This window comes from Dipodomys spectabilis, unplaced genomic scaffold (genome assembly GCF_019054845.1).
Source record: "Dipodomys spectabilis isolate Male_0828 unplaced genomic scaffold, ASM1905484v1 ptg000783l, whole genome shotgun sequence".
Taxonomy (NCBI): domain Eukaryota; kingdom Metazoa; phylum Chordata; class Mammalia; order Rodentia; family Heteromyidae; genus Dipodomys; species Dipodomys spectabilis.
In genome coordinates, this window is record NW_024871460.1 from 20,042,211 (window position 1) to 20,063,461 (window position 21,251).

At 36.9% G+C, this 21,251-nt stretch overlaps 1 protein-coding gene across 1 annotated transcript in view; it reads left to right on the forward strand.

Moving 5' to 3' along the window:
* Rgs22 (regulator of G protein signaling 22) overlaps window positions 1-21,251 on the forward strand; it is a 92,617-nt gene that overhangs the window by 30,980 nt on the left and 40,386 nt on the right. The window contains exons 10-14 of the mRNA XM_042672904.1: window positions 1,197-1,371; window positions 5,954-6,084; window positions 10,451-10,565; window positions 13,085-13,210; window positions 14,067-14,168. Of these exons, the coding sequence (XP_042528838.1) occupies window positions 1,197-1,371; window positions 5,954-6,084; window positions 10,451-10,565; window positions 13,085-13,210; window positions 14,067-14,168 (649 nt within the window). The remainder of the gene's footprint in view (window positions 1-1,196; window positions 1,372-5,953; window positions 6,085-10,450; window positions 10,566-13,084; window positions 13,211-14,066; window positions 14,169-21,251) is intronic.

Genomic DNA, 21,251 nt, shown 5'->3' on the forward strand with positions numbered 1-21,251 from the left:
GTCTGTCTGTCTGTCTGTCTATCTTTCTATCTAAATTTAAAGTGAAAAGATTAATTATATCTTTGGCCTTTTCTAATATACTTATCTTTTAGATGATACGTACATTAGATAAGTACATTTTAGATAATGATAATATTTGGGTGACTTTAATGTGGTTGAACAGTACTTAAGTTCCCTTTTAATCTTGTGAGCACATCCTTCTATATATTACATGTTGAAACACTATCTCATAAGGTGTGTGTATGTGTGTGTGTACATACATGTAGTTATAGGTGCAAGTTTATTATCTCAATAAACATTTCTTGAACAATTATAAGACAACTGCTGTGCTAATGATAAAAGGTAAAACCTGGTCATGTTAACAGGTCATAGTCTGGTGAGAGGAACGCACAAGTGAAATTAACATCCTAAAATGGGTGGTGATCCACAAGGTACACAGTGGAGGTCGCATTTCTCCTGGGAAAAGAGAATGACACAGTAGGGAACACATGTGCCATTTGATGATCAGTGACTATGTACGCCCCATCTGATTTGTCACTTCTCTGCTGTAAAAATCATTGATGGCCCTAAAAGTTTTAGTATAAAGTTGAGATTTTTGAAATTATCAAGTAAGGTAATCATACTCTGGTCCTTGCCTACTTCTCTGACATCATCTCCCACTAGGAATTCTACATTCCTTATGCGATTTGTATTCTTTTATATATAGTGAATTGTTCTTTTTCATTGAAATTATTTTATATTTAAGATATACAAAAAGATACAAGGTATTTCTATAGTGGTCCTATGTATACAAATTATATACATTTATTATTGTCATTGTAAAGGTGATATACTTTTTAAAATCATCACAGTACATTTTATTCTATTTTACTAGAAACGACAGGTTCTTTTAAATTTTCTTTCATCAATAGATTTACATTTCTTATCAAGCAGATAATAATTTTGAATGTAATTGTATGATTTTTCCCTCTAATACATATTATCTTTTATATGAATGAAGAGGTTGCAGACAGTGACATAAAGAAAATATTTTTTAAGTGTAGGTAGCAGAAAAAGAAACAGAAATGACTAGAAATGAGGTTTAGCAAGATTGATAATTATGAGCTCAGCTATTATATTACTTACAGGCTTTCAGTTCTGATTGTCTAATTTAATCATAATATCTTTTCTTCTTAAACTTGTTTTTCCTGTGAAAGGGCACCAAGATTCTGCGTCACTCATTCAACCTCCACAAAACATGCTAGTGCTGAACTGAAATTCTGGCGCCTCCGTCAGGAGAAACCAAGGATGGATATTGACCCTTTCCCACAAATGGCAACCCTCTTGCCACTAAGACCTAAGTCTTGCATTCCACAGATACCTGACGTCCAGGTAGGGTGTAAAATTGATGCTGTGATCTCCTATTAAGTTTATAGTTAGATGACCATGAAAGTTCATCACTATATTTGCTTTGTTGTTGTTGTACTAATGAATTTGCTACCATACCACAGCTAGGAAAAAGAAGATCACATCTACCAATCAATGTAATCTTTTAAAAATATATGGTAATGGCACCTACCTGCTCAAAATTCAACAGTGGCTTCCTCTTCCACTCAGGATAGAATCCAGTGTTTACATAGCTGTACAGTTCCTGTCAGACTCCTGCCACTCTTCTCTTACTCTACCTCAGCTACATTAATTCTTTATGATTATTTTTATGATTATTTTTATTATCTTTAAGTAGTTATACAAAAGTGGTGCCATATAACAAAGCAGTTCATGAATACAATGCATCTATTTTTTATTTTTTTGGTCCATCATGGGGCTTGAACTCTGGGCCTGGACACTGTCCCTCAGCTCTTCAACTCAAGGTTAGTGCTCTACCACTTGAGCCACAGCACCACTTCAGGTTTTCTGGTGGTTAAGTGGACATAAAAGTCTCACAGACTTTCCTGCCTAGGCTAGCTTTGAACCACAATCCTCAGATCTCAGTTTCCTGAGTAGCTAGAATAACAGGCGTGAGCCACCGGTGCTCGGCTTTCAATGCATCTTGATCAATGTCATGTCCTTCAACATTCTCAATGCCTTCAATCTACCTCTTCCTTATTTTTCTTAATTTTTGGTATATATAATGAATTCTTGACTGCATTCTCTTCACTTTCTCCCCTTCATTAGTTTATACCTTTCCTCTTCGCCCTGCCCCTCCTCTTGGATGTATTTATTTCCTGGTGTTTATTTTGTTGGGCTTTGACCAAGATGGTGATTCCTCAAAAAAAGTAAATTTTTGACCCAGCAATCCCACGCCTGGACATTTATCCAAAAGAACAGAAACAAGGTTACAGTAAAGTCATCAGTACACTAATTCTTTGCTACTCTTTGAACACATTCACACACACACACACACACACACACACACACACACACACACACACACAGAGGACTTTGAATTTGTTGTTCTCTTACTTAGAACATTTTTTCCTCCAAATATTTACCTGGGTTGCTCCTCACTTCCTTTAAGTAACTGCTCAAGTATCACTTTGGAACGCTAGCTTGACTCTTCTATATAAGCATACTTGCATAGAATAGCACACCCCTTCCATCTTTATCTGTGCCCTTTATTCTGCTCTATTTTGCTTTATTGTGTTTATGTCATTTACCTGCTTATTGTCCCATATTTCCTACTAGAATGTAAGGATGTTTTCTTTGGTTAATTAGTTGTCCCTAATATATATAAAAGTGCCTGGCACATAGTAATAGCTTAGTAAATATATATTAAATGGATGTGTAAGAACTAGAAATAACAGAATTACAAAAAGTGATCTTCCATTACATGGGAAAGAATAAAAGTATAAAAAAGGATAAGGGAATAAATCAGAAAAGAGAAAAAAGTTAATTGACTTTATATAGATTAAATAAGCAATAAATACTTTTAGAGATATAGTAACCTGCATTTAAGACCCTCATTAATCTTACTAGCCTTTAAAGGCATTGCAAAATATTAATTACTATTGGCCATAGTGACATCAACTTCTTTAAATGATAGCTCTGTGTTCAAGCTGTTTTATTCCCCAGATCTCAGCCTCCTGAGTAGCTAGCAAGATATCTTATTTTAAGACAGGAAGGTATCTAATGCAATTTAAAAAATTTTATTTTTGAAGTAGTGTTTTAGAGCTGGAAATACTACAGTTATTCTTGGTCTGTTTTTCTTTTAAACCTAGATTTAGATGGAGAACTTTAAAAGTGTACCAAATGCTTGTGTACCTCCATCAGAGAACCCTTATTTAGTTGTTTTGAAAAGAGTTAGGGTCTTGAAAATCAGGGAGTTGGCTTTTTGTGACAATCCTGGAGCTTGACTTGGGACCTGGGCATTGTACTTGAGCTCTTTTGCTCAAGGCTAGCATTCTACCACTTGAGCCACAGCTCTACTTCCAGCTGTGTGTGTGTGTGTGTATGTGTGTATGTATATGTGTGTGTGTGTTTAATTCAAGATAAGAGTTTCATGAACTTTCCTGCATGGACTGGCTTCCAACTGTGATCCTCATATCTCAGCCTCTTACATAGCTAAGATTATAGGCATAAAGCCACTGGTGCTGGGCTTCCAACATTCTTAACTATGCCTGAAATTTGAGTGATGACTTATGGATGATGCACTGCTACTCAAGCTTTAGCATTACTAATGTGTCACCCAAAGACTGTGTTCAAAGAGAGATCTCTGGGCTCCCCAGAGTTTGGGAATTTGGTACCTTACTGCACCAGTGGTCCTTGTCATTATTTTGACTTCTTTCTGATCTCATTTATGCCTCGTGTCCATATTGTATGCCACTCTGCTGATTAATCTTAGTTTCTTGATTAGCAGTGTGGCCAGTGACCCAGACATAAGGTATGAAGAACCATCTTTGAGGCATCGTTCAGGGAGCATGAGCATGACATCTAACGTGGAACATTTGATAAACATTATCTAGCTGAGAGGTGAGGAAGAAGAAAAAAATAAGTGATGTGGTTAAGCAAAGGGCTTGAGTAAGTGAAAAGTGCCAAAGGGAGAGATGAATTTGTGGAAACATGGCTTTTCTGTACCTTCCTCAGTTGCTCCCTATGCTGGTTTTGTCTAGCTGGGCAGTGCACCCTTAGCTCACTCCATCTCTCCTTGGTAGAAAATATTCTGAGGAATATAATTTGATGCTGGTTTACTTTTTAAATTAAAAAATAAAGAATAATGTCCATACCAAAAACATGCCCTTCCACTATAGTCCCACCAATTGAGGCAAATGTACGCACTAGGCATTCACCATCTTAGTGATGACAGAACAGGTCCTTGGTTCTCCCTGCCTGGATCTTGTGCCATATTTTCCCCCATTGTTCATGCTCTGACTTTTCCCTTACAGCTATCACGCAAGCCTGCAAGCCCCAAGCTCTAACTTATGCTCATCTCTATATGAAACTTAAAAATTAATATTTTTTTAAGAATTTGTGTGTGCGTATGTGATGGGGGGAGGGAGGATCCTGGGGATTGTAGCCATGGCCTTATGAATTCTAAATATAAACTATCACTGAAGTATACCCCTAGCCTAAGTATACCCATAACCTAAAAAATATTGTGGTTAAAGAAAAAGTGTGAAATGTACCATCTTGACCACACCATTGTGCAGTCAAGCTCCAGAACTTTTTCATCTTATCCATTTAATCATAATCATTAAGCAGCTACTCCCTTTTGCCCTTCATTCCACACCATTCTGTTGTCTCTTCCTATAAATTTGACTACTTTTGTAAGATGTATGTGTAATTGTAAGCTCAGGCTCCTGTGGTACCTCTCATTTATTGAGTGTTAACATCATGCTGTGTTCTGAATTACTAAAACAGAAAAGAGTAGGTTCCAGCTCTGAAACTAGACAGTTATATAGAGAGCTTACTGGAATAATTAGGTTTATTTATAGAATACTTAAGAAGTAATTAGCAGTTATAAGGTATGCAAGGAGTACATAAGATTTTTATTGTTTTTTTTTTCTGGATAAAAAACACCACAAATACAATTCTTACTTGTTAGCCATGTATATAATATTCCAGTGGAAGTTGAACATATTAGGAAACCTTTTTAATGTTTGCTTTTCAAATTATGAAAACTACTGCAAATTCAAAAGTAGACAAATCACTTCTGAACAAGTACTTATTTTTAATTTCTTTCTTTCTTTCTTTCTTTCTTTCTTTTTTTCTGGTCATGGGCCTGAATTCTGAGCCTGGGTACTGTCCCTCAGCTCTTCAGCTCAAGGCTCCCTCTCTACCACTTTAGCACCACTTCTGGCTTTTTCTGCTTATGTGGTGCTGAGGAATGGAACCCAGGGCCTTATGCATGCAAGGCAAGCACTCTACCACTGAACCACCTTCCCAGCCCCCTTAAGCTTCTTATATATTTTTATTTTAATGTACTCTTTTCTCTGACAATTGTTTCTTCCCCCTCTGTTTTGGACTTGTTTGCTTTATGCAGGTAGCATCTTGCAATTTGGATTGTTAAATTTTGACATGAAGAAGTGTTAAGAATGGGAAACATGACAACGAAATTTAAAATATCCCCAAATGGAAGGAAGTAGTGTTTTTAGGTACAGTGTTCTTAGAGACCAACAATGTCTTTGCTTCATCCCCTTCTTTCCTCCCCCCTGCCTCTAACCATTCAAGTTATAGGAAGAATAGTTTCTACCAAGTTCACTCTCTAGGAAACAGCTAGCTTTCTCAATAGTGGAAGTCAGGACATATAAGTGTTTGTCTCTTCTTTTCTTATGATATAAATTGCTGTTTGATTTTATTCTGCTTGTTGTAGGAAACTGGATTTAGAGAAAGATAAAATTCCCATTTTGGTGAGTGAAGTAGAAATCCTATAGTGACCACATAAATCAGAAATCAAATGCATGAGCAGAACTACGATTTATTCTTTTTTTTCATTTTGCTCACTTTTTATTTAATTTATTATCTTCTCGCTTTTTAGAAAGAGGAAGTGAGTTTAACACAACCTCCAAAATCTCCCAGAAAGTCAGACAGAGTGAAAACAGCAATTCATAAGTCTTGGAAGGGCGAGTCTTTGAATCCTCCTGCTAAGGATGATGGGATTGAGAAAGGGTAAGTCCAACTCTTTGTGTATTCATTGCTGTTTTGAAATGATGAGTTTTTGTTAAGAATTTAAAAATTAAATAAATACTGAAAGCAACTATACTGATTTTTCATGTAGGTTTTTATATCCCAATGGTATGTATTACAGACTTAAATATACCATGCAAACACCATGTTAAGAGTAGAAATCCAACTATTAGTACTTTTAAAAAGAGGCTAAGCTAATCATGGTAGTGTATACCTTTAGCCCCAGCTACTCAGAAGGCATGATTAGGAGGATTGTAGTTTGAGGCTGACCTTGGGCAAAAAACATGAGAACTTAACCTGGGGAAAAAGAAAAAGGGCTGGTTAGGGCGTAGCTCCAGTGGTAAAGTATTAGATTACCAAAGGCAAGACTCCAAAGAGGAGAGAGGAGAGAGAGAGAGAGGATCACATCTAGGTGTCTCATGCACTGAGCACAACCAAAACTTCCCTGTGAAAAATGCCTTCTAATATTTACTGGAGTCTATCCAAATAATATAATTTAAATATAATTCAATATTTCTCAAGTTGGAGAACTCATGAGGACTGTCAAGAGTATTATCATCCTTTACCATAGTACATTATTTTATTAATTTATGTTTCCCTACATAGTTACCTATTATATTGTTCTGTATTTCTAATAGAATTTTTCCCTTTAAGAATGCCTTTTGTATTAACTTTGAATGAATCCTTTTTAACAATCTATTAGTTCGTATTCATTTCTTTCATTGTTGTTGTTCTAGTACTAGATGTTGAACCCAGGGACTTGCACTCTCACTTAGCTTTTTAGCTCGCTCTGTACCATTTAAGCCACATCTCAAGTCCACATTATACTTTTTATTGAAATAGAACGTTATATATACATATTCAATACATTCAGTATATTAATTATATAATATAGAGTTCACGACTTAAATCATCTTTTTTTTACTTAAATCATCTTGGAGTGTAGGATATGTACAATTTTTAGTATATTCTCCAAGTTGTCCAACCATCACCATTATGATTCCTGAACATTTCCTCATGCCAGGAAGAAGGTCTCACCTGCTGGCTGTTACTCACATTTGCTCCTAACACATGCCACCACTCTTCTGTTTGTACATTTGCCTCTTGTGGGCATCACATGTGAGTTGAATCCTATAGCTTTGCAGCTTTTGTGTATGATGATTTTTTTTTGTTTTTGGTCGGTCATGGGGCTTGAATCTGGGCCTGAGTGGTAGCACGCTACCACTTGAACCACAGCACTACTTCTGGTTTTCTGGTGGTTTATTGGAGATAAGAGTCTCACGGACTTTCCTGCCCAGGCTGGCTTTGAACTGTGATCCTCAGATCTCAGCCTCCTGAGTAGCTAGGATTATAGGTATGGGCCAGCAGCATCAGGCTATATGATGATTTTTGCATATAATGTTTTCAAGGTTCTTCATGTTCTATTCGTTTTCATCCTTAATTTTTTTTTTTTTGCAGAGTATAGAATTAGACATGGGGAATTATTTTCTTTCAGTACTTTGATGATATTATCCTATTGTTCTCTGGCTTTCAATGTTTCTGTTGAGAGATTAGCCTTCAGGCTAATTATTGTCTTTTGAAGATAATGCATTTTTTCTACTTGCTTTAGAAGTATATTTGTTTTTTTTAAATCTTTTCAGTTTTACTCTGGTGTGTTTGGGTGTGGGTTTTATTTTATGTAGCCAACCCAATGTTGTTCGACCTGTGGTTTTGAAATCTTTCATCAATTTTGCAAAGTTCTCAGCTGTTCTCATATTGTTTCTCACTGATATTTCTTCTCCTTTTATCCTAGGATGCTGATGAAATACAAGTTTGACCTTCTCAATTTATCCCCTAACAATCTGCCTTCTGTATGTCATCCTGTCACATTTGCTTTGTTCTAGATAGTCATCTTCAAGTTCACTATTTCTCTCTTTGACTGCAGTTAATCTGCATCAAGTTGCATCTTTTGAGTTTCCCAGTTTCAATTACTATATTTCTAATTTCTTTGATTGTTCCTTGGTTTATTTGTCAAAATGTTTTATGTTTTATAGTTTTCAAATATTTGCTGAAACTCTTCTTTTTCTATTTCATCTCTTAGGACAGTTAAAGTTTGTGTGTGGTAATTTTAGTATCTGGAATTCCAATGTCTCTTTTCATTGTTGTATTGGCTTTTTTGCTTGTTTGGTTTTATTACCTTTCTTTGCTCTTATGTTTTATTTTTGCTCATTTTATACTAGCTTTTGTTTGAAAAACTAGAATACATCATATTTCACATTACTAGTGAGTTTACTAGTCCTTAAATATATACCCACTTTCAGTGATAAAATGATTTTGTTTCCTCACAAGCAATTAAGAAATTAAATAGAAAATACCTATTGGGTTGATGTGAGATCAATTTTTAATAATTCAAGACTAGCAGAATACTTTTATCATTTTTTTCATAAAATCATTTGTAAAGAGTACTAGTGATGAAAGTAATCGAAAGGTGCTTGGTGGCTCATGTCTATAATCCTAGCTACCCAGGAGGCTGAGATCTGAGGATCACGGTTCAGAGCCAGCCTGGGCAGGAAAGTCCATTAGACTCCATCTCCATTTAACCATCAGAAAACCATAGTAGAGTTGTGGCTCAAAGTTGTAAGACTGCTAGCCTTGAGCAAAAGAGCTCAGGGACAGTCCTCAAGTCCTGAGTTCAAGTCCTACAACTGACAAAAAACAAAAAATGAGAAATTTGTCTAAAAAGAATGAAAAAAAAACAACAGAAAAAGACTAGAGGCTTGACTAAAGCAGTAAAGCATCTGCCTAGTAGGCATAAAGCCTGAGTTCAAAACCTAGAACCATAAAAAACAAACAAAAAAAGGAACCTAAAAGAAACTTTGGACATAAAGATGTGTAATGATTCAGAACAGTAATTAAAAGTCACTGAAGGGGGGCTGGGAAGTTGGCTCAGTGGTAGAGTGCTTGCCTCTCATGCATGAGCCCTAGGTTCGATTCATCAGCACCATATAAGCAGAAAAAGGCTGGAAGTGGTGCTGTGGCTCAAGTGGTAGGGTGCTAGCCTTGAGCTGACGAGCTGAGGGACAGGGCCCAGACCTAGAGTTCAGAGGAGAGTTTTTGTTTTGTTTTTGGTGGTACTTGGCTTTGGTGGTACTAGACCTGGTGCTTGCTAGGCAGGAATTCTACCACTCGAGTCATGCCTCCAAGCCTTTTTTGTCTTTGTTATATTTCAAATAAGATCTTGCTTTCTTCCCTGGCTGGCCTGAATAGTGATCCTCCTATTTATGCTTCCCATATAGCTGATATGATAAGAGTGTACAACTGTGCCCAGGTTTTTATTGATTGAGGTATTGTGAACTTTTTGCCTGGTCTGGCCTCAAACCTCACTCCTCCCAATCTCAGCCTTCAAGTGGCTATGATTGCAAGAATCAGCCATTGTATCCAGCTGAGATATTATTATCAAAGGCACATAGGCATTGAATCTTTGTGTTATTCTTTTGTTAATTTCATTTTAAAATTATTTGTTGCTAAGTACAAGAAATATAATTTTCTATTTTTACCTTGCATATCTTTTGTATGTTTATCTGTACTCTAACTAAACTTACTCTAGTACTATATTAGTGGATTCCAAATATTTATTGAGAATAATTACCTTTAAAAAATGGTTAAGGATGGGGAAGGTGGGTCAGTGGTAGAGTGCTTGCCTAACATACATGAAGCCCTGGGTTCAATTCCTCAGTACCATATAAGCAGAAAAATCCAGAAGTGGAACTTTGGCTCAAATAGTAGGATGCTAGCCTTGAGCTGAAGAGCTGAGGGACAGCGCCCAAGCTCAGAGTTCAGGCCCCACGACTGACACACACACACACAGAGGAAAAAAAGGTTAATTTTTTTCTTCTTCTTCTTGCTCTTTTTTTTGAGGGGGAGGGGTCAGTTGTGGGGCTTGATTCTGGGCCTGGGTGCTGTTCCTGAGTTCTTCAGCTCAAAGCTAGTGGTCTATCACTTGAGCCACAGCTCCACTTCAGTTTTCTGGTGGTTTATTGGAAATAAGAGTCTCACAGACTTTCCTGCCTGGGCTGGTCGAACCAAGTTCCTCAGATCTCAGCCTCCTGAGTAGCTAGGATTACAGGTGTGAGCCACTGGCTACATGGTTAATTCTTTTAAATCAGGACATCTTTCTTTTCCTTGCCTAATTGCCTCAGCTAGAAGCTCCAGTAAAATGCTGTTTTGTTGATAATTTTAGGGGAAAACATCCTTTTGCCATTAAGTATAATGTTACTATTTGTTTCTCACAGATTCTCTGTCACTTTGAAGAAGTTCTTTGGTGCTTTCATTTATTTGTTGATCAGTTTGTTCCATGTCTCTAATTTAGGTCAAGGTACATGTCAGAAAGAAGCAGATTGATTCATTTAACATCATTCACTGACATTTCTGAATGTCTGAAGCCCCAGCTGGAGAGAAGATATATTTATACAGAAGAGCCTAATGTAAGTGTTTTGAATCCTGAATAACCTTATTCTTCACATAACTGATCTTTTTCTCTGATTTTATAAAACTTGGATTGATTCATTGTAGTGTTTTTTCTCTACTAAGGAGAATATTTAAATATTTCTTGCAGAAGGAATCTTACATAAAATTTCCCCGTGTTTCCTTTACTAATATCATGTGTCTATGTCCTATAAAAATTTCTGTTTAAAAAAATACCTATAGCTAGTCACCAGTGATTTCCAGCAGTAATCCTAGCTGCTTAGAAGGTTAAGATTAGGAGGACTGCAGTTTGATGTCATTCCAGGCAGAAAAGTTTGTGACCGTTCAACAAATGGCTTGGTAAAGTGGCACATAACTGTTGGTCTAGTTGTGTGGGAAGATCACCGTTCCAGACCAGCCCCAGCAGCAAAGTCTGCAAGATGCAGTCTTAAGAGAAGTTGGGCATGGTGGTACATGTCTGTCATCCCAATTATGGGATCTTAATCCAGGTGTGTGCTTAGGCAAGAAGCAAGACTTACCTCAAAAATCATCAACACAAAAAAGGTGTGGAGGCCTGGCTTGCCAGTAGAGCACTTGCCTAACAAGCTTAAGACTCAAGTTTAAACCCTCTAACTATAAAAACTGAAAACAAGAAATCAGGACCAGTGGTTTGCACCCCTAATGTTAGCAATTTGAGAGACCAAGATTGGGAAGATTGAAGTTTGAGGCCACCATGTGTAGAAAAGTCCATTAGTCCCCTTCTCTACTGAAAACTGGGCACAGTGGATCTGCCTATTGTCCTAACTGTGAGTGGAAGCCAAAAATTATGCAGATCACTACCCACATGCACACTAGAACACAAAGCACAACCCACTCTCATAAACAACCAGTACATGGGGTTGGAGGCGTGGCTCAGGTGATAGAGCACCAGCCAATGAGTGAGAGTATCAGATCCTGAGTTTGAATTCTGGTCCCAGACCAAACAACTACAAAAAAACCCAGCACAGAAAGGACTGGATGTGTGACTTAGTAGACTGGCTACCTAGCAAGCACAAGCTCTGAGTTCAAACCTTAATACTCCCAAAAATCTCCCAGAAAACCATTTGCTCTGACTTACCTATAATGGCACCTCAGATACAAAATAAGCTCTTCTTTTGTTCTTGTTAATATTTTTAATTTATGTTTTAATGCTGGTATTGGGACTTGAACTCAAGGCTTTTTTGCTCGCAGATGCCAAGCTACCACTTGAGGCCATACTTCTAGTTCTGGCTTTTTGTTGTTATAGTTGGAGATAAGAGTCTCTTGTATTTGTCTGTCTATGCTGTCTTCAACCTGTGATCCTCATTTTTCAGAGTCCTGTGTAGCTAGGATTACAGGCACAAGCCATGTGTGCCTGGCAATCTTTGTTAAATTTTAAAATAAAATTTGATGTTATGTTTTGGAAATCTAGAAACTTTGCAAAGGCAAGCTATTTCCAGAGTGCAGGGAAGATCATCATATGAATTTGATGCAGTTGTTCTAGATGAAAGTTTTATAGCACTTTTCTTACAGATATGCTGCAAGTGGAAATTTCTCAGTCCCACCAGTCTCAACACCTAACTGTGGTTTTATACATTTGCTTATTTTATTCTAGGCGAATAGCTCTCCTTTTCTTCTAACTAGGATTTTTTTTTAAGTTTAGAATGCTGATAGTTCAACATCATAAAAAAAATCTTCAGTTCTCATTTCAGAATTTGTTAGGAAGGAGCTAAGAGAGAGGCAGAGAAGACTTCATGTCCAAGAACACAAAAGCCTTACTTGAACCCTGTTTATGCCACACTTGTTTTAGGATTACAAAGAAATCTGAGTTCAACAAAACAACATGGAGTTCATGTGAACAGTTCAGATACCCTTTCATATTCTGGAGTCACTCTTGAACTTGGAGAAAGAGCCAGCTCTCTGTTTCAAGGATGGTATTAAGAGTTGCTAACACTGTTGGCAGAGAAGCCATAAACAGCAGATTTTATGAGAACTTATACTGCCATTTACACTCTGAAGGCCGTGACCTATGTGGATGAGACTGTCCAAAGAGGGACCTCCTAGGGATAGTTAATGAGCAGCACTGAGAGGCCTTGAAGATAGCTCTTTTTATAACCCTCTTGTAGCTATAATACCAGCACCTCAAGGCTAAAATAACAGTAAATATGTAGGAAACAGGCCACCAACAGAGATTGGAGGACTCCTCAAATAGTATCACTGTGCTTGAAATGTGAAAATAATTGAGGTCAGGGAGTTGCTTTAGCATTGTTTGAAACCAGACTGATTTATTTGATAGAAGGAATAGAATGAATTCTGCTGCTATAATTGAGTTTTATAAATGAATCTTATATGATGATCAGATGCAAACAGACTGCATTAATTACATATATGGTACAAAACTAAAATAAAATAGCCTAGTGGGAAAATGACAGCCCAGCAGAATTTATGAAACTCACTTGTACAATGCTATAAAAATTACAATGTTTTTGGGTGGATAATGGACTTCTGTTTTGTTATCTAGGTTAAAACTATATCAGATGTTGGTGCCTTGGGAGGATATGACATGGAAAATTTGTTGCAATCTTTGTATGTAGAAAATAGAGCTGGATTCTTCTTTACTAAATTCTGTGAGGATTCAGGGAACAAGGTAGAAAATATTATTCCAACTCTGATTTTATAATTTTACTTTATTTCAAGATACATGGTATTGAAGTAAATCAATGCTCTAGTACCTATATTTGATGCCAAAATTCCTATCTCTGGTAAAATAAAAAAAGTCTATATGTTGTGTTTAGTAAAAATGGAAAGATCTCAATTACTAGTCATTCTACTAAAATTACTAAGAAAAGTAAAGTATACTAACAATAGTTTGTTTTCATGTAATTTTATATCAGCATAATTATATTTTGAATGTGCAGTTGATTTATGTCTACCCTCTACTTTTTAATAATCCTAACAGTTACTAATCACAATCAACAGAGAACAATTATTTTCAGTGCTTTTAAAAGTTCAAGCAGTATTACTTTGACCTCAATGAGAAGTGGATAATTGTTTGAATAATTGGAGTAATAATATACATTTGCCCTTTTATACCAAAACCTTAAGATTTTCTTTTTATGCCAGAAATACTCTTTAAGTATTGACTGTGGTGCTAGGATTGAGCCTAGTTCTTTGTACATACGAGGCAAGTCTTCTACCACCAGCCCTCAATAACCATAACCATTAACTAGAATGCTTACTATTTTATGATTTTTCATTAGTTTTGAACGTTTCCATTTTAATAACCAATTATACAAGCACACATGCAGAAATGTAATGTTCTAATGACGATACCCATAAATATTTTGCATATTGCCAGTTTGTGATAAAAGATCAAAACTATCTTAAATCGAACCTGATTTATGGTAACAGAAACTAAACAATTATTTATATCTGAACTTAGAGCTTTGAAGAATTTTAATAATTGGCCAGTAATAATTTACATGCTTTTTTTCCATCTGTAGTTGTGGAAGAACAGTGTGTACTTTTGGTTTGACCTCCAGGCTTATCATCAGCTGTTCTACCAAGAAACACTTCAGCCTTTTAAAGTATGCAAGCAAGCACAAGTAAGTAGTAAATAATATTGGCTTTGTGTGGTGCTCTCAGAACACCGAGAGATGAAAATTGGCCAGCCCCAAATAAGAGAAATCTGGAATTGTAGGCAAAAAGACAGCAATTAAATTGTTGCCATGGGATCGCTTTATTTAAATGTCAGCAGAATATTGTTTTATAATTTGATTTGTGGATTTTTCAGTTTTATCTGTTTTATTTGGTTTGCACTATTTTCTCTTTTCTGCCAACTACTTTTTCTTCCAGTGAAGAATCTCTCTTCCTTCTCTCCTTCCCTCCCTCCCTCTTCCTTCCTTCCTTCCTTTCTCTTCTCCTTCCTTCCTTTCTCCTCTCCTTCCTTCCTTCCTCCTCTCCTCTCCTCTCCTCTCTCTCCTCTCTTCTCCTTTCTTCTCCTTTCCTTTCCCTTTTCCTTTCCTTTCCTCCTCTCTCTTTCTCTTTTTGGTTTGACTATGGGTGATCTAAAAGAGAACCCTGAGAGCAGACTCCTAGTCAATAGCTGAATGGCTGGGAGCAATGGCAGTGACCAGTGTTGTTTGAGCTTCCTGCAGACATCAGCTGTTGGCTATGCCAGGCTGCTGTATGTGTTCAGGCCCCATGTTGGTGCTTGGCTTCTGTGTTACACAGCATATGAGACAGAAACTCAAAGGGTAGAGGAGAGAACATTTCAAGACCACCCTGAAGCAAAATAGAGAAGAATTTAAAAAAAAAAAAAGCAGAGGAAGAACAGAAGATTCTCTGCAAATGGGGACACAGAGAGAGTGGCCTCTCTTGGTGGGAGGAAGAAAAGAGAACAGAATTATGACTTGAGCTGACTTATCTTTTTGGTTTTTTTATTCTTAGACTCTCTGATCTTTTATGGAGAGAGGTATCCAAGACTGGAAAACTGCTAATCACTTCTCTATCTGTTTGGTGATCGCTTAAGGGATTCTTGTAGCCCTGAATAACCCATTCCCAGGGGGCTCCCCCCACCAAACACTGCTGAGGAAACTAGCTTCATCATTTTATTTATTATTTTATTAATCTTATTCAGGACATCAGAGCATACTGCTGGCTATCTGTTGTTCCACCACCCTGACTCTGCCACAAATAATTATGTCTTATAAATCAGTGACAGAGCTTTGTACTTTTTACCGTGAGAAATAAGGACTTCAGCTCCTACATAGCCCAGATGTCTCCATGAAATTAATCTCTAATTTACCAGTGCCATTTTCTGAGACCACACAGTTGACTGTTTTGCTTGTTAATCCTTTACCTGTAATTCACTGTTTATCCTCCTCCTTCTAACCTATTGCCCTTGTCTGCTACAGTACCATCCGTTATTTTTATTATGTTTTCACTACTACAAAGAGTATTCCTCTAAAACTCCTCAGCTGCTCAATGAAGTAGGATTTCTTTTGTTAATAATTAATCAGGCTTCCATGTACTTATAAGGAAGGACACTCTACTTGGTAGACAGAATTAATTCTTAGTTATGGTATTATTATTTGACTAGCTATAAATGGTTGTAAAACACAGGGTATAGAGAGTTTAGGTTATTCAGAAGTAGATGATTCTTTTGGGGTATTCTCACAGCCTTTAAGGTTTTTTGCCCTAAGTTTTCTTTTGGTGGAAGAAGAGGAGCAATAGAGATATTTACTTTTAGCAATAAAGGGAGAAATAAAGGGAAGAAATTCATGTGAGTTTTGAATTTATTTGAAAATACATGTCCAACTATATTTACTTAAAAAAATCTTAACTGGTTTAAGTTTTAATTGTCCAATATTTCTGTGTCTCCATATAGAGGAATTGCCTATAATATCAGTAGCCTATAGGCTTGTTTCACAGCATGAAATATCATTAATTTCTTTGCAATAAAAATATCATATGTTTTCAGGGATACATTTAAAATGTAGATCTTTTAGATTGATAATGTTACTGGCAAGAATATAGTTAATGGACACTGCATGTTAAAGCTATTTTGGAAGCTGGGAGCCAATGACTCATGCCTGTATTCCTAGCTACTCAGAACCCTGAGATCTGAGGATTGTGGTTCAAAGCCAGACAGGCAGGAAAGTCCATGAGACTCTTATCACTAATAAACTACCTCCTAACAAAGCCAGGCGTGGAGCTGTGGCTAAAGTGATAGAACACTAGCCTTAAACTGAAGCTCAAGGACAACACCCAGACCCTGAATTCAAGCCCCAAAATGCGCGCACGCACACACACACACTCACATGTGTGCTACTATTGAGCGTAGATTTAATACATTTGCCAAGTTAAAGGTTAAGATACCGAGAGTTGAATCCAAGAAACATGACTTTCTGTGCATATACCTCGAAGTTTTATTCTCCCATGAAATATTATAGAAATATCTTATGGCAGAACAGATCTGGATGATTTAACATGACTGAAGAGTCTTGTGGTTTCATTGCAGGACCTCAAGGCAGCATAGTACATAATTAGAAACCAATTTTATAGTCTTGGCAAGGAGAAAGATAATCACTGTCATTGTTTACAGAGGGATCTTTAAAAAAATCAAAACAAAAACAAAAAAACAGAACTCTGTCTAGCACCAGTTTGCCAGGGGATCCTATACCACTGTAAAAAGTTGAAAACTAGGTTCTACACCTTTTTTAAAATTTGCAATTACATACTTGTTTCAGTGGAAGAGCATAGCCATAGAATTAAACAGATTCGGGTACCATTGCTTTCTCAAACAAGCCGTGTGTTTAAACAGAATCCACAACTCTTCTTCTTCTTTTTAATTTTTAGTTTTTTGTCGGTCATAGGACTTGAACTCTGGGCCTGGGTGCTGTCCCTGAGCTCTTTAGCTCAAGGTGAGTGCTCTACCACTTGAGCCTCGGTGCCATTTCAGGTTTTCTGATGGTTTCTTGGAGATAAGAGTCTCATGGACTTTGCTGCCGGGCTGGTTTTGTTTGTTTTTGTTTGTCAGTCATGGGGCCTGAACTCTGGGCCTAAGCACTGTCCATCAGCTCTTCAGCTCAAGGCTAGCGCTCTACCACTTGAGCCACAGTACCACTTCTAGCTTTTTCTGCTTATGTGGTGCTGAGGTATCAAACCCAGGGACTCATGCATGCAAGGCAAGCACTCTACCACTGAGCCACCTTCCCAGCCCTAAAAAAATAAGAAATGGAAACTGTCCTGTTTTGCACAATTATATGTTACTGTATCAATAAACATAGTAGTTCACCTTTGTACTACCACTACTCAGGAGACAGAGGTAAGAGAATTGTGGAATTTTTCTGTTTAGTGTTTTACTATTTTTTTCTTTCTTTTGGTGGTGGTAGTGATGTTAGAGTTCAATCTCAGGGCTTCATGCTCACTAAGTAGACATTCTACCACTTGAGCCACTCTGCCAGTCCCTTTTTCATTGCTTATTTTCAATACGATCTCACTTTAAGCCCTGGCTGGCCTGGACTGCTATCCTATTTGTTCTTCCTGGTATGACAATTCTGTACACCCATGCCCAACCATTGAAGTGAAGTCTTGTAAACTTTTATGCCCCTCCTGGCCTCTAACTGCCATACCCCAGTCTCTACCTCCAAGGAAGCAGGGATTACAGGTTAGAGCCACCAAACCCACTCTAGTTTTCATATTTTTCATATCTGTGCTGTGTGTTGTAAATTTAAAAAGATCAAATCTCTTTGACCTATTTGCCAATTTGTATATTATTTCTTCAGCAGACTTAATTCTGCTGTTCAACCTCACCTACTGATCATTTTAGGAATTATATATTTTTATTGTTAAACATTATATATTCTTGGTGTTTTTTCCTTTTGTCCTTTTTTCTCATGTTTAAAATTTTCCTTTTGTATCTTTTAATTATTTTAAGCATGGGTTATAATCTGCAGCAGTGATATCTTTTCTGCATAAAAGTAGCACTACAAATGATGTGGGTTAAAACAGCATGCGTTTATTATCTCCTGTTTATATAGGTCAAGATTCTGGACACAGCTTTGCTAGTCCTCAGCAAGGACACAGTCAGGGTTGGGTTAGTTTTTCATGTGGACCTCCACTGGGAAAGCATCTGCATTGGTGTTCACATGACCGGTGGCAACATTTTAGTTCCTAGCACACTGCCAAATTGAGGGCCTCCAGTTTTGGCTGGCTGTGCGCTCTGGGCCCCCTCAGAGCTGTGCCTTGTGGCCCTCTCCCCATAGCTGCTCACGACATGGCACTTCTCCAAGCCAGTCAAGGAGAGCATCACCTCGCAGAATGGGCATTACCCGTGTTAGCAGCGTGATCTAGAATGCGTAACCACACACCTGTCATCACCATTGCTGAATTCTGCTGGTTAGCAGCAGCAGCACGTGTTATGCCCATACTGTGGGGAGAAATGATGAGGGACACAGATAGATACCAGGAGCCACTGTGTTTACGGGGGCCACCTTGAGCCTGACTGCCACGCTAGTCAATAATTCTATGATTAGTAGTTCTTGGAAGAACTAATTATTAGTTCTGCTGACATAGTAGATTCTTTCCTTGTGTGTTTTGTAATTTTGAATTATGAGTTCTTTGAATTAGTGGGGATTTGTATGTACTTCTGCTAACATAGTTTCAGTGCTACTTTCTTATCTTGGAAAGATGTGGAATTAGACAAGTGTGAATTTGAAAACCAAACCCACATGAGGGGAAACATGATTGCAAATTCTCAGGAAATGTATTTTTTTCCTCTTACATAGAATCCAGGCCAAGACAAGCGCCCTCGTTTTATTCCCTAGGTTAGGTGGGTATAATAAGCCTGTTGTTATGGTGTTGTTTATGAATACTAAGAAAATATGTGACTGCTTCTCCCAGAGACTTTATTTTCTGGTAGTTTTCCAGATTACTTGAGAACTCTTCCTCTATAAAAAAATTATAGAAATACTGAATAAAACAAATATCTGTCTAAATACATGACTGAGATAGAAAAGGAACTCACTTGAGACAGAATTAAGGACTGTACTGAAAGCTAGTATGAAAAGCATGAGCTAGGATAAGTGGTAGTGCTGTGGGAAACCGGGAACTATGGGCTCAGGAGCCTAGGCCTCAAATCCTCAAGAAGTGAAGAAGTTTCGCTGAGATCCTTATAGATACAAACATCTTAAAGGGCTATGCACAAATGAAATGTAAAGTGGAAAAATATTTTTGTATACATTAAAATATATTTTAACATTAAAATTTCAAGTACCTATTTTTCCACTGTACATTTCACTTTATGTACAACCCATAATAATTGCATGTTATTTGTATAGATAAAAAACAACTATATCTTTGACCTGTTAACCTTGTCAAGGTCACATAACTAGGGACAAAATGAGGCTCATTCATCAACAGCATTAAGAATAAGCCATCCACTCAGTAAATATTTAAATACCTAATGTGTCATGACAGAGATATCCCATGGAAGACAAGATTAACATGGTTTTTGACACTTACAGCATAGTGCGAGAGACCAGTGTTATGCAAAATCACATGCAAACAAATATAGAATTGCCAACTGATGAATTAAAAAAAAAAAAAAAAACTAAACAAAAAGGGCTGGAATGTGGCTTAGTGGTAGAGCACTTGCCTAGCATACATGAAGCCCTGGGTTCGATTCCTCAGTACCACATAAACAGAAAAAGCTGGAAGTGGCACACTAGCCTACCACCTGGGACAGTGCCCCAGCCCTGAGTTCAAGCCCCAGGACTGGCAAACAAACAAAAAACCAAACAAACAAAAGAAGAAACTACCATCTTAAGAGAGTCACAGGCATGTGCATGGGGGAGGGCGGTAAGGATGAGTGAATTTGGAAAGTCATGCAATTCTTTATTGCTTTGTGGTAAATTCCAGTGCCTTCATAATTAAGCTATTTCTTGAGTGCCAGGCTGATATTATTTAAGCTTTGTTACATTATGTGTTTTTGTTACCCGAGAGATGGTATCTCAAGTGGCAAGCAGGTTTAGATTCCTGGATACCCTGAATCACTGCACACAGAATCAGCAGGATTTTGGTCTCACATCCCGTTTGGTTGTGTTTGCTAATGAAGTGGATTCAATAAGAACCTATGCAGCACCCAGCTTTCTGGCTTACAGTTACCCAGTTCTATTACTGATGTCTATGCCAGCTCTCTAAATTCAGTGACATGATTCTAAATACTAGAGAATTATGAATCAAAAAAGGATCTTCAAATATCCTCTTTTAAAGCTGTTATCTTCAGAAAGACCAACCCCTGAATGTTTCTGAATAATATCACTATGTGTGACAGTTATTTAATGTTACTGCCTTAGGTTTTGTTATAATAACAATTATTATATAAGACTCTTACAATAATCGAGATTGATATTTTTATTCCTGACAGTTGTAGGATATAGATATTATTATCCCCATTCTAGAGATTAGGAAGACATTCATTAAGTTAACCATGAACTTGGAATTAGAACCAAGTATTCTGACTCCAGATTCTACAGTATTAACTTTTAAATTGTTGCTTTACTGTTATTAATTTCCTCTGCAAAAGTATTTATTACCATGTTTAATCTTTAACTTTAATATTTGACTATATCTTTATAAACATATGTGAAATTCTACCCTCAATATTTTCCATACTAGACTTTTGAGTTCATGAAGATAACCCATTACAATGTATGTTCAGAATTGGAATGGCTTGCGAAAGATCTAACAATTACACTTTAATCATTGATTATTTGACTATAATGCAAGCCAGGTGTTTTTTTTTTCTTTCTAAAACAACTTTTTTATTTTTGTGAAAATAGTTTAATGAGCTCTTATATACCCATCACCCAAATGCATTCTGGTTTTTTAGACATTTACACTTGCATTCCAAGTTAGTTCCTAACATAGAGCTCTTAATAAATTGGCCTAGAGTAACAATGAAACCTATTCTAAATTGGTTTTTGAAACATGAACTATGAAACCAACATGATATCATTCAGAACAGATAGGAGTCATTTTCTTAATGCTTTTTTTAAAATTTTATTTTCATTTTTATTTTTTATTTTTTTTTATTGTGAGGCTACCATACAGAGAAGTTACAATTACATGAACAAGATAACGAGTACATTTCTTATCAAGCATTGTTTCCCCTTCCCATCCCT